General features: G+C 42.5%; 1 protein-coding gene across 1 annotated transcript in view; it reads right to left on the bottom strand.

Annotated features, from left to right (window-relative positions):
• LOC113168709 (NACHT, LRR and PYD domains-containing protein 3-like) overlaps positions 1-17,731 on the bottom strand; it is a 175,499-nt gene that overhangs the window by 43,165 nt on the left and 114,603 nt on the right. Inside the window, exon 12 of the mRNA XM_033326632.1 lies at positions 10,432-10,605. Coding sequence (XP_033182523.1) covers positions 10,432-10,605 — 174 coding nt within the window. The remainder of the gene's footprint in view (positions 1-10,431; positions 10,606-17,731) is intronic.

The raw sequence follows: 17,731 nt of genomic DNA, 5'->3' as shown, positions 1-17,731 counted from the left end.
TATAGTATGGAGTTTAAACTGCAGCTGCAACTTTATTTAGTTCAAGTTCTAACAACCTAAACTGTCACGAGCATGAAGGACCCCATGGCCAGAGATAAGTCAGATTCAGAGTAGAGTTCAAAAGGATTCTTAACCACAGAAAAAGAGCACAAACAAAGTAGGGGGGTTCAGCAGAAGTCCAAAAGAGAGAAGGTGGTGTCAGGTGAGTACGAAGGTCTGGATGTGAATTGCTGTGTAGAACCAGAGGGAATGGCGGAGTTGGTAATGGCTGTGATCTGGAGGTGATTGATGAGTGTAGAGGTCTGGGTGAACCGGAAGTAGTTAGGGACAGGAAGTGGTGGTGTGATGTCACAGCCAATATGGCCGACCAACAGAGAGCATGTGGAGCAAGTCAAGTCAAGTCAACTTTATTTATAAAGCACTTTTAAAACAGCAGACTGACCAAAGTGCTTAACAATTTAAAATAAAATAAAATAAAAGAATAGAACATAATAAAAGTGCAATCACAATGCCATTAACAACAAAACATTAAAATAAAATTTAAAATATAAAAGAACTAAAAGGAATAAAATACAATAAAAAGAAATGAGTTTTGAGCTTTGATTTAAAAACAGTCAGTGAGGAGGACTGTCTAACTTGCAGTGGCAATGCATTCCACAACTACAACCGCAAATGCCTTGTCTCCCCTGAGCTTCCTTTGTGTCTTTGGCACATACAGAAGCAGCTGGTCAGCTGATCTGAGCGACTGAGAGGGGGAGTGCACACATAGCAGCTCAGAAAGGTAGGGAGGGGCAAGACCATTTAAAGACTTTAAAACAAATAAAAGAATTTTAAAATGAACTCTAAGATGGACAGGCAGCCAGTGCAGCGAGGCTAAAACCGGGGTAATGTGCTCTCCCTTGCGAGTTCCACCCAGCAAGCGAGCAGCAGCATTTTGTACCAGCTGAAGACGGGACATGGATGATTGAGACACACCAAAATACAAAGAATTACAGTAATCCAGCCTAGTTGTAACAAAGGCGTGGATCACTGTCTCATAGTGCTTTTTTGATAAAAATGGTTTAATTTTTGCTAATTGTCTCAAGTGAAAGAAGCTGGATTTTACCACTGCACTAACCTGCCTGTCCAAACTAAAACCACTGTCCACCTTAACACCCAGGTTTGTGACGGTAGGTTTAAAAAATTGTTGTAAAGGGCCCAGGTCTCCAAGAGAGGACCCACTGTTGGCGCTCGGACGCCATCCAGGCTCTTACTTCATCCAAACGTCATCAATGAGCCCATGGCAAAGCCGTTCTCCTGTTTTACTGGTACATATATCTGGGTGTCATCAGCATAACAGTGAAAGAAACAATTATGCTTTCTAAGAATGGAGCCAAGGGGAAGCAAATACAGGGAAAAAAGAAGGGGCCCAAAAATTGAGCCCTGTGGGACCCCACACAGGAGAGGAGCAGAAGAGGACTGGACATGATCAATTTGTACACAAAATGTTCTCTCTTCCAAGTACGACCTAAACCACTCAAGAGCAGTGCCACCGATGCCTACACATTTCTCTAATCGAGAAGTCAAAATACCATGGTCCACTGTGTCAAAAGCAGCAAGACCACATTGTCTCCAGCATCTGTAGCTAAAAGGATGTCATTAAAAACCCTTAGCAATGCTGACTCAGTGCTATGAAGAGGTTTAAAACCAGACTGGAAAACCTCAAGTGTGCCGTTTTGGTCTAGAAAATCCTTCAGTTGTACATATACAGTTTTTTTTCCAGAATTTTGGAGATAAAAGTGTCACAAATTAAGGAGGGGGACGAGGCAGGCTTGAACTGAAACAGGCTTTATTGCTGAGACTTACAAAAAACAGGGAAACTAAGGGGGGTGTCAACAGACACTACAAAAACAGGCAAAACACGAGGACAAAGTAACAACGTAAAACCATCAGTGAGACTGGGAACAAAGTAACAAAGAAAACCGCTGCTCAGAGGCAGGAAAAACACTCACTGCAAAACAGGTAACAAAGTCCAAAGAGTCCAGGGGGAAGCAAACAGGGGTGAGCAAGATAAGCAGGAGCTGGCAGGGTTAAGCAGGCAGGAATAGCAACAGGCAGGGAACACAGGCTGGGAACACAGGCAGGGAACACAGGCAGGGAACACAGGCAGGGAACACAGGCTGGAAACAGGCTGGGGAACGACGCTGGAAACAGGTGGGGGAAACGACGACGATCTGACAGGGGAGAAAGGGCTGAGGAGAGTTTATGTAGTCTGGGGGGAACACAGGTGAGTCCAATATGCAGCTGATTGCTGGGAGCAGAGGGAGAGAAGTGGCTGGTGGGCGGAGTCCAGAGGGAGAGCGAGAGGAAAATCCAAGACCGGCCGGGGCCAGGCCGAAACCATGACAAAAAGGACCTTTTTGTCCAGGCCTGGCTTTTTGATCAGTGGCTGGACTGTAGCATGTTTACAGTTCTTTGGACAGACACCAGAGGCGAGGCTGCTGTTAATAACAGCAAGAACAGAAGGTCCTAAAGTAGTGATAACTTCTTTAAAAAATCGAGGTGGGACAGCATCAGTGGGGGAACCTGAGGGCTTCAGATGTTTAACAGTCTCATATAAAAACGTCACTGGTTCAAATCGGAAAAAAGTTACAGGACAAAATACAGAAACTGATGGGTCAGAAGCAGGTGGTGATATGAGGGCCCTGACATTGTTCACCTTATTTACAAAGAACCTAAGAAAGTTTTCACATGCCTCCAGACAAGGTTCTACACAGGCAGTCTTTGGGGCATTAAGAACAACGTCTATAGTGTTAAAAAGAACACGAGGCTTGTGACAGTTAATAGGATGATATTAGACAGGTGTTGTCTTTTAGCCTCTTTTACCACAGTCTGATAACGACGCCAGCAGTCCTTTAAAAAAGACACTTGCAGCTTGTCCTTCCTCCACTTTCGCTCAGCTTTTCGGCACTCACGTCTGACAGCACGAGTTGTTTGATTTAGCCAGGGCTCAGATTTAGTTTTAGGCTGTCTGGGTTTTAATGGAGCCACAGCATCTATTACTGTTTGACAGGTGGAATGAAACCAGGAGCTGAGCTCATCTGCATCAGAAAACACAGGCACTGAGGTGTTTTGATTGAAGGAGGCTGAGAACTGAGCGGCAGTGGAAGGGTTAATAACACGGACACTCCGAGCAGGAGCGCGGGACTTGAAGGTGTTAGAGGACAGACTGATGTCATATAAAACAGGCATAGGATCAGAAAACAACGCATCACAAATCCTCAAGTTGGAAACAGACAGACCGTAAGTTAAAACCAGGTCAAGTGTGTGTCCACGTTCTTGTGTAGGTTTTGAAATGTGCTGAAGAAAATTAAAAGAGTCAATAAGGCTTAAAAAGTCCTTCGACATTGATTTGTCTGGACAGCACACGTGTACATTAAAATCTCCGACAATAAGAACTCGATCATACTTAGGCATGATTTCAGCCAGCAGTTCAGAAAATTCATTAATAAAGTCTTTATTATATTTAGGTGGATGATAAATCACAGCACACAACACAGGGTGCAGGCGACCCAGTTCAAAGAAGTCCAGTTCAAAGCTGGAGAAGGAGTTGGATAGAGCTGGTCGGCTACATTTATATACAGATCTGTACACGGTGTCTATTCCGCCGCCTCGACCCGACGAGCGCGGACAGTTAAAATAACCACAGTCCGGTGGTAAAAGTTCAGAAAGAGCACTGGACTCACCAACATTCAGCCACGTCTCCGTCACACAAAGAAAGTCCAAGCGTTGTGAGCTGAAGAAATCCTTAAGGATAAAAGTTTTGTTCGCTAGGGACCTGGTGTTTACCAGGCCGAAGCTGACAGGTGCTGGTGAGGCCAAGGTATTTGTAGTCCGGGGGGCCTGGCAGAGAGGCCGCAGGTTCTCCAGATTGACCCCACGCTGCCTGGGCCGATCACAACAAGGACACAACGGTGGTACAGCTCCTCCGGTCCGACGATAGGCACCAGCCAGGCACCGACCGGCTCCAGTAAATGTGGGGAAGGCAAGAGGCGATGAACCGCTCCAAACCCATGCAGCGAGTCCACCCGAAAACAGTCCGGGGTGATTTATAAAGGCAGTTCAAAACAAACAGTCCAATAGGCAAATATCCAATGTCAGGGGTAATCCAGGTCATACACAGTGAGACAGTTCAGTGAAAGGTCCGGCAGGGAAAATCCACAACAGAAAGACAATCCAGGTATAAACACTAAAGAGGTCCAAACAGTCTGAGCAGGGTGGTAACCACGAGGAAGAGAACAGATTAGGAAAAACACACTCACGGTCAGGAGGAAACAGGATCAGTCAATGAGGGGAATCAGGTAGAGACTGGGTAGAAAGGGTGCAGGTCTAGGAAGGGGGAAACAGGCAGGAGCAGGAACAGGTCCGGTACTGTGAGCAGGTGAAGGAGGGAAAAACTAACAGTTCTGGAGGGTCAGGCAAAAGGCAAGATCCAGGGCAGTCAGAGTTAGAATGTCCAAAGTGGCAGTCCAAATGAAAATGCTGGATAGTGTCCGGGGGTTGCGGTTAGACTATCTGGCAGGGGAGAAAGGTGAGCAGGGCTGTATATGTAGTGTGGGGGAAACCAGGTTCAATCAATGAGGTGAGTGCAAGTAATCAGACTGGGAGGAGGAAACAGGAAGTTGTCAAAATAAGTGCATGGGAAAAAGCCAGGTAGCAACGAGGCTGGAACCATGACATAAACTGGACAAAACATGTCCTACACACTTGATGAACAGCTTCTTGTCTCCACACTGTACAGTGTTGTGGACAGAGGGGGTAAGTACATAAAGGTAATACTTCTAAAATACTCCACTGAAGAAAAGTACAAGTACTTTACTAAGAAAACACGTTATTCAATACAGTATTAAACTTGATGCTATGTACATTTCTAGAGCAGATTTGACTGAAACAAAAACAATAATGAATAAAAACTAAGGAAAAAGATCTGTGTCAATGACTAGGAAACAAAACAGCAGCTGATTCGAAGAATTTATTCACTGACAGCTGCTTCATCCAGAATCAAACATTAGTACTTTGTAGTTTATTAGATTTTTTATTAGAGTCTACAATAAGTAACTAAAGCTATCAAATAGATGAAGTGAAGAAAAAGTATATTTTCAACTGAACTGTATCAGAGTAAAATTACCATAAAATAAGAATTCTTCAGTAAAATACAAATATCTCAGTACTTGTAGTTGAGTAAATGTAACTAGTTACTTAACTGAAGCTGTTTGTCAGAGTAACTAATGTTAACTAGAGTTTAACTTAACACCAGCAGCCTGTGATTATTTCATATTATTAGATTTAATCTGTCGACTCTTGCTCAGCAGATTAAATCATCTTGTTGGGTCATTTGTGCTGACGTCACTATGAACAGCAGCACTGATGTCTAATAATGTCAGTGGATCGAAAAGAGAAAGAGAGAAAAGACAGAACAAGACTTCAGAACAAGTCCTCAACATCTGGATCATGGAATAATCGGAGCTTCATCTTTAAAGGACTGGAAGAGGAACAAGTTTACAAGGAATCATTTAGAACTGGTTCAAGAAGAAACTGATTAAATCCATGAATCTGAAAATGTGTGTGTGAGTGAAAGAGACAGACATGTACAGACTGAACTATCTGTTCAACAGAGACAACGTTTCTCTGACAGGACGACACTCTCAGTACTACACTGAACACAGAGACACTGAGGAACCAGGAGACCAGAACCTAAACCCAGAATAAAGAGGTTCAGTGAATGTGGTGTTGAAGGTGTGGAGGTGGATCAGTTTGTCAGAGGAGACTCTGTAGAAGGACAGAGTCCCAGCAGGACAGTCTACATACACTGATACTCTGTGAGAGACAGAGGAGGAGATGAATGTTTTTCTGTTATTGTGATAGACATAGTAACCATCATCAGTGCAGCTCAGACTCCAGGACTGATTGTTTCTTCCAAACCAGTCTTCACTGTCTCCTCTCCTTCTGATTCCTCTGTAACTCACTGATATATAAACCCCTCTGCTCCACTCGACCTCCCAGTAACAGCGACCAGTCAGACCATTACTACACAGCAGCTGATGACACTGGTCAAATCTGTCTGGATGATCAGGATATGACTGATCCTCCTCCACACGTGTCACATTGCTGTTGTTGTCAGACAGTCGTAGTTTTCTGTTCACTGTGTTTGTGTCGATGGTGAGTTGACAGAAATCTGATGGAGAGAACAAGACACAATCCAGCTGCAGTTATTAATCTATCATCAGTTTGATGAGGACTCATGACATCAGGGATTTGAATGAGTGATGTGACAGTTTGAAGATGATTGAATGTTGCTGCTTTGTTTTCATCAGTCTCATTAAAAACACACTTACACTTCCTCAGACCTGGTCTCAACCATCGGACTCCACCAGGCTCGACCCTGAAAGGAGGAGGGGGGTCAGAGCAGCACATTGTCTTTCAGCATGCACACATGGACATTACATGGCTCTCATACACACAGTGTGTTCTGGTTCTGTTCTAATGGAGGCTTGTATGTAGGGATGGACATTCAGCAAACAACTAAGGAATTGGAGTCCTTATCTTGGAATTCTACGGAGCAGGGAGGTGACATGGAGGAAAGATTTCAATTCTCTAGTTCACAGCAGTTTTGGTGTCAGACACCTGCTTTCAGTCTCACTCTGTCACCAGACAAACTAATGTGACACCACAGGAAGCAGGAAACTGGAGAGCAAAGTCCAAGAGGCTCAACTCCACATACATGGACTCTGTGTGTGTGTTTTCCTCTCTCTAATGTCTTTGGACTGATCTCAGCTGAGCTTCACACGTTGTCCTGTGTTCAGAGGAAGTCTAGTTCACCTCCAGCTACTGGATATTGATCATTACACACAGACTTTGTGGCTTCATCTGATTTGGTGTCAGATTTGTTGGAGCAGCCAGAGACAGAAAGTGAAAACAGGAGTTTGAGGAGAAAAACATTCAATCACAAACTAATTCTTCAACTGGGAACAACAGTTTTTCCTCTTTGACAGATTGTAATGATGAAATGAACATGTTCTAGTTCTGATTTACTGTCTCCTATATATGACACAAGATCTCATCATGACAAGATCAGGATCTCAGGAAGGTGAAGATGCTTCAATCATCACTATTTGAGGAGACAGAGACATGATGCTGTGACCTGATTCAATCCTCTGATATTCATTCATTGTCATTCTGTGGATAAAATCTCTACCTATAAGGTCGATAAATTTCCTGCTCAGTTCACAGAATCTAATGTAACACCTGATTTCATCATGAGGAGATTTGTTCACAATGTCAGAATGAGACACTGAAGTCAGAATTACAGGAGCTCCCCTCTTTTCTTTGCTGAATGTAAAGTGCTTCAGTGAAGATTTGTCATCAGCTGAGAGGAAATGTTTCCAGCACAAAACTACTTTCTGCTGCAGTGTTCATCAACACGACTCCACAGTGAGACACAAACTGATGCTGACACATTTTTCTTCCTTTCATGTCAAAGAGGTGTGTTTGTTTTACTCATCTAAACAAACAGAGTCATTAATTATTAACATCCCTACTTCCTCATCCATCAGACATTGTCTGTGGCTGCAGCAGGTCTCTCCTTACCTGAGTGTGTCCAGTCTCCAGTTTGAATCCTCCAGTCCAGCCGACAGCAGCCTCACTCTTGTGTCTCCTGGATGATTGTAGCTCAGGTCCAGCTCTCTCAGATGAGAGGGGTTGGAGCTAATAGCTGAGGCCAGAGAAGCACAACCTTCGTCTGTGATCAGACAGCCTGACAGTCTGCAGACACACAAAACAACACACAGGAGACTTGGTGCTGGGTTTTTTGGTACAGACCAACATCACATCCTCCTATTTATATTTGAGGCAAAATTAGTCACATACAGTGGAAAGAAAAAGTAAGTGAACTATTTCCAATTTCCTGTTTTCCATCAGTTGTTCATGAATACACCTCAGTCCTGATTATTCATTCATCGTGTAATTTAACAGACGCTTTTATCCAAAACGACTTACAAGTGAAGAACAAGGCAAACAAACAAAATCTAAGTCAAAGAGAAAAAACATCAAAGCAAAGTGGTATGAAAAAAGTGTTTCTGTTTCAAGAGATGTAAGTACAAGAAAGCAGTTTTTTTTATTTTTTGCAAAAATACATGCGAAATAGTTCTGTTTTCAGCTGTTTAATAAATATTAAAGTGAGGTGGCTGAGCGTGCAGAGTTCTGCAGCTTATTCCACCATCGTGGGATCACTGAGCTGAACAGTTTTCCTTGGTGTCGACTGTGTGGTGCTGGTACCACCAGACGACGTTCCCTGGTTGAGCGCAGTGGACGGGAGGGGATGTAGACCTGAATGATTGAACTGAAATAAGATGGAGCTGTGGAGTTAACCACTCTGTAGGCAAGAGACAGAGCTTTGAACTTGATCCTTGCAGCCACAGGAAGACAGTGCAAAGATCTGAAGAGCGGTGTGACATGAGACCTTTTTGGTTGATTGAAAATGAGGCGTGCTGCCGCATTTTCGATCATCTGGAGGGGTTTGGTCGTGGATGCCAGTAAACCCATCAGTAGTGCATTGCAGTAATCCAGGCGAGAAAAGATCAACGCCTGTACAATGAGTTGGGTTGTGTACTCCGTCAGATAGGGTCTGATCTTTCTGATGTTGTGGAGGGCATATCTACACGACCTAGCGACTGTGGCGATGTGTTCCGTGAAAGTAAGTTGGTCATCAATAATGAAATTAGCAGGAACAATCACCGCAGATGCACAGTTAATGCTGATCTTATGTTGTGTCGAAGGTCTGGCAGGGAAGACTAGAACATCAGTCTTCTGATCTAACTCACAACAATAGAAAAAATGCAGTCTGCTTAAAACAATAGTACACAAACATTATATGTTTTCATGTTTTTATTGAACATAACATGTAAACATTCACAGTGCAGAGTGGAAAAAGTATGCAGGAGTGAGCTAACGTTGAGTCCAATCATTGTGATGATATTGGATGTGTTGCTGAAAGCTGTCCTGCCCTTTAAAAACTTACACCAACTTTGGGTTTACTGTTGCAGCACTGTTTCCCTAGGCGTGGTCATCCTGTAAAGATGACTGCAAGAGCACAGCGCAGAATGCTGAATGAGGTAAAAAAGCATCCTAGAGTGTCAGCTAAAGACTTACAGAATCTCTGGCACATGCTAACATTTTTATTGACACATCTACAATAAGGAAAACATCAAACAAGAATGGAGTACATTGGAGAACACCACGGAGGAAGCCATTGCTGTCCAAAAAAAATATTGCAGCATGTTTGAAGTTTGCAAAAGAGCACCTGGATGTTCCACAGCACTACTGGCAAAATATTCTGTGGACAGATGAAACCAAAATTGAGTTGTTTGGAAAAAACACACAACACTATGTGTGGAGAAAAAAAGGCACAGCACACCAACATCAAAACTTCATCCCCACTGTAAAACATGGCAGAGGGAGCATCATGGGGCTGTTTTGCTGCCTCAGGGCCTGGACGGATTGTTGTCATTAATGGAAAAATGAATTCAAGAGTTTATCAAGACATTTTGCAGGAAAACGTAAGACCACCTGTCCGTCAACTGAAGCTCCACATAGGACGGGTGATGTAACAGGACAATGAATCAAAAGAATAGCTTCAACAGAACAAAATACAGCTTCTGGAGTGGCCCAGTCAGAGTCCTGACCTCAACCCGATTGAAATGCTGTGGCATGACCTTAAGAGAGCCATTCACACCAGACATCCCAAGAGTATTGCTACACTGAAACAGTTTTGTGAAGAGGAGTGGTCCAAAATGACTCCAGATCGTTGTGCAGGTCTGATCTGTAACTACAGGAAACGTTTGGTTGAGGTTATTGCTGCCAAAGACGGGTCAACCAGTTATTAAGTCCAAAGGTTCCGTTTCTTTTTCCACCCTGCACTGTGAATGTTTACATGTAATGCTCAATAAAACATGAAAACATGTATCGTTTGTGTAGTATTATTTTAAGCAGACTGTGTTTTTCTATTGTTGTGAGTTAGATGAAGATTTTTTTTGCCACTGTAGTTTAGTTACAATTTGTTTTTTTTTTTTTATTGTAATCTTTAGGTCACATATAAAGAGGAATATTTCAACATTATGAAAAGTGACCTCTTTTTTGTCACCTTACCTTTAACAACAATGTTAACAAGAAAAACAGAAATCTTCATGCAGACAACTTCTCTGAGTCAATGAGACAATGCTATATTGGAAAAATACTTAAGAGAAACCCCTAGAGCTTGTGACATGTGAAAGTTTAGTCTGCTTGGGTCTCTCTCATATCAGCAGTTTTGGACTTTTGAAATATCCTCAAAAACACAAAATCTCTAGATCTAGAAAAACCTGCTGCAAAAATGTACTTAAGATATTGAATCCTAACCTGAGAGTTTCCAATTTACAGTGTGGATTCTCCAGTCCAGCAGACAGAAGCTTCACTCCTGAATCCTGCAGGTCGTTGTTACTCAGGTCCAGTTCTCTCAGACTAGAAGACTGGGAGGTGAGAACTGAGGACAGAGCTTCACAGCTTCTCTCTGAGAGGTTACAGCCACTCAGTCTGAAAAACAGTGATGTATAACATGACAACATTTGTGATAAGGTATAACGAAATAATTTCTAATATAAGAAAACAAGTAATAAGTTCTTTTCTGTTGTTGAAATACAGTAGCTGTGGATTTATTGACGAACAAATTCCATTGTCTTTACACTTACACAACTTTCTTGGAGACTTTGACGACTCCCAGCACAAACAGAAGATCTTTCTCTGAAAAGTTTGAAGAGTATTTAAATGGATCAAACACGTCCAGATCTTTTCCTGATGACACCAACATGAAGAGCAGAGCTGACCACTGAGCAGGAGACAGTTTATCTGTGGAGAGACTTCCTGAGTCCAGGTACTGTTGGATCTCTTCCACTAGAGAACGATCATTCAGTTCATTCAGACAGTGGAACAGGTTGATGCTTTTCTCTGCTGAGGGAGTCTCTCTGATCTTCTTCTTGATGTACTGAACTGTTTTTTTTCTAGTCTTTGAGTTACTTCCCGTCTGTCTGACCAGACCTTGTAGGGGAGTCTGATTGGTCTGCAGTGAAAGACCAAGGAGGAAGCGGAGAAACAAGTCCAGATGTCCATTTGGACTCTGTATGGACTTGTCCACAGCACTCTGGTGGAGAGGTTTTAGATCATTTCTAAACAGTTTGGACCTCAGAAATGTTGACTGTTCTTCAGACAGCAGATTGACTCCAGAGTTCATGAATCTCATATGGACATGAAGAGCAGCCAGAAACTCCTGAATACTCAGATGGATGAAGCAGAACACCTTGTCCTGGTACAGTCCTCTCTCCTCTTTAAAGATCTGTGTGAACACTCCTGAGTACACTGAGGCTGCTCTGATATTGATGCCACACTCTGTCAGGTCTGATTCATAGAAGATCAGGTTTCCTTTCTGCAGCTGCTCAAAAGCCAGTTTTCCCAGAGACTCAATCATCTTCCTGCTCTCTGGACTCCAGTGTGGATCTGTCTCAGCTCCTCCATCATACTTGATGTTCTTCACTTTGGACTGAACCACCAGGAAGTGGATGTACATCTCAGCCAGGGTCTTGGGCAGCTCTCCTCCCTCTCTGGTTTTCAACACATCCTCCAGAACTGTAGCAGTGATCCAGCAGAAGACTGGGATGTGACACATGATGTGGAGGCTTCGTGATGTCTTGATGTGGGAGATGATTCTTCTGGCCTGCTCCTCATCTGTGAACCTCCTCCTGAAGTACTCCTCTTTCTGTGGGTCAGTGAACCCTCTGACCTCTGTCACCATGTCAACACACTCAGGAGGGATCTGATTGGCTGCTGCAGGTCGTGTGGTTATCCAGAGGCGAGCAGAGGGAAGCAGGTTCCCCCTGATCAGGTTTGTCAGCAGCACATCCACTGAGGTGGACTCTGTCACATCAGTCAGGATCTGATTGTTGTGGAAGTCCAGAGGAAGTCGACACTCATCCAGACCGTCCAAGATGAACACAACCTGGAACTCTTCAAACCTGCAGATTCCTGCTTCTTTGGTTTCAGTAAAGAAGTGATGAACAAGTTCCACCAAGCTGAACTTTTTCTCTTTCAGCACATTCAGCTCTCTGAAAGTCAATGGAAATGTGAACTGTATGTCCTGGTTGGCTTTGTCTTCAGCCCAGTCCAGAGTGAACTTCTGTGTTAAGACTGTTTTCCCAATGCCAGCCACTCCCTTTGTCATCACTGTTCTGATTGGTTCCTCTCTTCCAGGTGAGCCTTTAAAGATGTCTTCTTGTCTGATGGCTGTTTCTGGTCTGTCTGGTTTCCTGGATGCTGTTTCAATCTGTCTGACCTCATGTTCATCATTGACCTCTCCAGTCCCTCCCTCTGTGATGTAGAGCTCTGTGAAGATCTGGTTCAGAAGGTTTGGTTTTCCTGCTTTAGCAATCCCCTCAAACACACAGTGGAACTCATTTTTCAGTTTAGATTTAAGTTCACGCTGACAAACTGCAGCAGGAGTTCCTGAATGAAACCACAAAAACATGATCAATATAATTTCTAATAAAAACACAGTTTGACAGTTTCATGACCCTAAATGATTCACATTTCAACATATTAACACTCCACATCTTCAGCTCTCAGTAAATGTCTCATTTGTCCATGATGTTAAATGTTTAGAGAAATCCTCTTACTGCTCTGCAGACAGTCAGCCAGCTCCTCCTGCTTCATTCTCCTCAGGAAGTTCAGTGTGATCTTCACAAATGCCTCTCTGCTGCTCCTCCTCTGCTCTTCATCCTCACCATCCAACACCTCCTCATCCTCCCTCTGACTCTCTAAGCATTGTGGGTAATCTGGACTCAGAACCTTCTGGATCTTCTTCAGCTCGTTCTTCACAAAAGTGACAATGTTCTCCTCCAGCAGCTGGAACAGAAACTATATGAATGACACAATCCAACTCAAATCATGGAGCCAAACATCAGATCCATGTTGGACAGACTGACAATCCACTGGTCTAAAAAGTGCAGCATGGAGATAATTGGGAACACAACAGATGGAAAAGTAGTAGTTGGACATGTACAGACCAGAAATATGGAGTCCAGGTGTGTTGGATGCTGCTGGGCAGACTGACCACTGGGAACCTCTGAGCTCTCCTGGTCCACTCTGTGGAGGAATCATCAAGAATGAGCTCACAGTATGTCTGTCCACACAGAGACACACACAAGGTAAAGGTCCATGAAGAGAGATTTGATGTGAACAGTGAATCAGAGACTCCCTGTAGTGGTGAAGCTTTACTGTCACCAGTCACTTTGGTTTAGTCTCAGCAGCTCTGAACAACAGATATCTCTGCCTCCCTCACTGAACAATGCTCAAGTGTTGGAACAAGACATCTAGAGACAGAGTCTGCTTGGATCACACTGGTTGTACTGGGCAGCTCCCAGTCTGAATATGTTGAACTGTGTGAGTATGAGGCAGAGTGCTGCTGCTCACACAATTCACTTTGACTTATTCACATTTGAACAACTTCATTCATTCATTAGTTGGTGGATCCTAAATGAATCTTCAAACGTCAGCTCTGGTACTGACACTGGGGACAAACAGTCCTCTACACTGACTTCAACAACATTAGAACTAAAGTCTTCCAACAGGAAGTGAAGAAGTCAAGATTCTTTAAGACATTTGTACCAAAATCTTCATTTGGAGAACTTCAATCACAAAGATTTGATCAGAGTTCAACATTTGTGGTGTTCAGCTGCTTCCTTTGACGTCTGCCTGCAAGTCAGCACTTCATTAGAAGAGGAGCAGCCCCCTGAGACCCTCTACAGGATCAGTGGTTTAGCTACTGGCTGGATGGAGATTTGATCCATGATCAGAGTGTTTGCTGGAAGAATAGTGAAGAAAGCTTCTCCTTCAAATCAACAGTTCAAACAGAAATCAACTTATTCACATCAGAAATATCCAGAAATCCAAAGAACACAACAATTTATCATCAGAGAAAGTTTACATCATATTGTTCAGACTGATTTCAAAATCTCAACAACTTACTCTGTGTCTGATGAAGGTTGATGTTTAAAATCAGTAATAATATACTTTGACCAGTCGCTCTTGAAGGACACACAGCTGAGTTCAGGTCCTGGTCCAGGAGATTCTGGTCTTTGATGGGACCTGATAGAAAAACAACTTTGGTGACGCTCACATATTCAGTCAAAGTTTCCTTCATAAATGACAAATAGAATCAGAAGAATAGTAAAAATGTCCTGATGAAATATTCAATTCTAGATGAGACTTGGAGACAGAATCAGTCCGATGGTCTCAGTCATCTCACCTCTGAGCTTTGGTCTGGCTCTCATGGTCCCCACACAGAGTGGTTTTAGAGGGAGGGACTCCCTCCTCTCTGTCCTCACACTGATCCATGCTGCTGAATCCACATCCACATCAGCTCACACACACTTTCTACCTTCATGTGGAGAGGAAACACAAATCATTGATGTGCAGTGAAAACTGAAATCCTCCTTTCCATCATTTCTCCTGGACAAAGATCAGCTGCTCCTCCACTGATTGGCTCTTCTTTCCTCTTTCATATCAGTGTCACTTGAATGCAGTCAGACAGCAGTGGGAGGCAGAGGAAGCTGCCATCAGCTGCTCTACTTCTACTATCAACATTATTTAACCCCATGAGTCCTGTAGTGAGGATCTACTGACAGAGAAAGTCGGAGCTGTTCTCCAGCGGCTGTCCGGCCGAGCTCAGACCGCATTTAGTGGCTCAGACAGCGGGAGAGCAGCGGCTCATCTCCGCCTCCTCCACAGGCTGATGGAGGCAGGAAAAGCTGCCTTCAGTCCTCAGTAAGTGGAGCTCCACAGTAACAACGACTCTGTGTTCAACTAGAGACCATCCACTAACTCTATGTCCATTAAAGACGTTTTAAACGACACATTTGACTGAAATGTTCCAGGAAGTGAAACTAAAGGTCTGTTGAGATGAAGTTCGTCTGAAAACCAGACGGACACTTTCTAACTTTTCTAGCAGCATTGAAGCTGCTGTTTGTGCTGGAGTTTGCAGATACTCACCTCTAGTGATGAGCAGAGAAGATTCAGAGTTTTATAGTTTTACTGGTGGAAACGAATCCAAACTTTCCGACTCTTCCGTCTCGAACCACGAGGCTCGATCGAGTTGAACTGTTCCGGAAACAAGAAGCTGCAGTGAAGACATCAAGCTGCTGTTTGTGCTGACAGCAACAAATCCTCACATCCTGTGAGGTCGGATACAGAATCAATCAAATCTATTTGATGCTCCGTTTCCACAAACTTTGGTTTGTTGGTAAAAAGCTTCAGGAGATGATGAGTTTGTGGTTTCAGCGTCATATGACTCCAATATTTCACAATAAGGTTCAAATCCTAAAGAAACGCAGTCATCATGTCTGTTTTCTAATGAAACTCTAAATGTCAGTGAAGGACAGGGAAGCCTTCAGGTTTGTTACTAGACTGAACGGGTGAAGATGATGGAGTGGGAATATTCCTGATATTCATGTCGAGGTTTGTGTGGTTCTGGAAAAGGAAACAATGAGCTTCTAAGACTGGTAGGTCCACATTTAGCAGAATCAACTTAACAGGAAATATTTCCCACAGGTGTTCACATACTGTCACAAGTAGAGGCATCGATACAGGAACACAATGAAACTACATCAGCACACAGTCATTTAGGAACAACAGTCTGTAATTAACAATAAGAACACATCAGCTGGTCTCTGGTCTGTGAACATTGTTCTCAGTTCACTCATCTGAACAGAAAAGTCATTCAGGGGATAATAAACAAGAAAACATCCAGTGCTGCACAGAGTCTGGATCACGAAATACCGAATCCGTGCTGGTTGTTCCTCCCTTGATGTCATTCACAACCATCAGGAGCATCAATAAGAGCACATGTGCAGAACCAGCTGCTCCTCTGGTAACATGTGGTTCTTTCCTGACATGGTGCTGAGTCACCAGCAGAGGGCGACACAAGCCTGCAGGTGTCAAGATCTAAGGGACTTTGTCCCAGTTCAACAGGAACCAGTCAATAGAAACCCAAGATCTCTGTTTAATTATTGATCTGTCAGAGGCTGAAACATCTGTGCAGATGGGATTTTAGTCATCTGAAAGAAAACTGTCACTGAATCATTGAGTTTGATGCTAAAATCATATTTTCTGATAAATCACATTGATTCTGTAAAAGAATCAATCTTCACAGTGAAAACTCGAACTAATGAACTCAAAGTATTTACTTTAATATTTAAGATAAGTAAATCAAAGAGGAAACGTTTCTATAAAACATCCTGTTGTTGATCCAACACCTGAACCAATCAGATCTCAGCTCAGGTGAGAGCCAGGTGTTTCCCATCATGCCCTGAGGTTTAGCAGTCTGTGGAGAACAGACCGGAGAACTGGATCATCTGGAACTGATCATAATCGTCCTGATGTTTAAAATAAGAACCAAAACTAAGCAGCTGTCACAGGACACAAAGTTTACTGTTTACTTTCAGGTTCACAGGAAGTCGGCTGCTGATGACCTCCACAGCTGAAGCTTTTTTTCCTTTTTAAGGCTTTTGTTGGGTTTTCAATAAATAATAATCATAATGTAAATTACAGTCAAATTACAAATTATAACAAGAACAAAAAATCAAATATAGAATAAAAACAATAATCTGTGTGTAACTGGTCTGTTTATGCTGCGCTGGGTTCACGTTCTGAGTTAATCTCTGTTTATTCCCAATTTATAAAATAACAAAGGAAACGCCTCCAATCAAACAATATGCCTGCTCCAGCACCTCTTCTTCAGAAGAACTGTACAAAAGGGGAAAGACAAATTTTATAGTGGGTACCAGAGAAAAAGAAATGAATGTGGAGTCTGTGAACTAAAACAAAACATGTTTGGAGTTAATCACAGGTTTTGTGTCATTGTAATATAAAGTACTATTTGACTGAGTTACATGTGTAAGAAAATTAGAAAGAAAACATTAAAATAAGGAAAAATAGAACAATAATGAGGGACGACATCAAGTATAAATAGATCCTAAATATATCTACATAAATATACCATAAATATCAAACCCAGTGGATTTAGTCCATTCAGTTCTGGTCTTTATATTCACACCTAATAAAACTTCACCTGGTTATTACTATTAAAAGTTCTGTTGTCTTTGTTCCTGTGCAGGTTTAATTATAATAATTAAAGCTTTTAATGACATTTAAATAAGTTAGTAATTAGTAATTGATACAATTTATGATTATTTTACTTTGAGTTAATAAATAAAAGTAATAAACAATTATAATAGTTGGTTACAATGTAGTAATATGTCAATACAAAATATAAATAAATCTATATATATTTATTAAATATTAGATTAAGTTATAAAATAAGTAAAAACTTAAAAATTAGCACAACCGTTAGCTTAGCATAAAGACTTTAAACTGACCTTTGACCTTCAGCTCCACTTTTGTTCATTGGGATGTTTCCCTCCCTGTTGTAGACGGTGCAGGTGAAGGTTCCTCTGTCTCTGTCTGTGGGGTATTTCAGGGTCAGACTGAGGTCTCCAGATATCAGGTTTTTCTTCATCTCGGTTCGACCTCTGTAAAATCTGCCTTGTTTTTCAGTCTGATCAGAGCCGTTCTGATACACATGGACTGTATCATATTTACTATCCCTCCACTCCAC

The sequence above is a fragment of the Anabas testudineus genome, chromosome 18, assembly GCF_900324465.2.
Source record: "Anabas testudineus chromosome 18, fAnaTes1.2, whole genome shotgun sequence".
In the NCBI taxonomy this organism is placed as follows: domain Eukaryota; kingdom Metazoa; phylum Chordata; class Actinopteri; order Anabantiformes; family Anabantidae; genus Anabas; species Anabas testudineus.
Note: the sequence above shows the minus strand (reverse complement) of the source record. Positions and strands in the feature narration are given on the sequence as shown.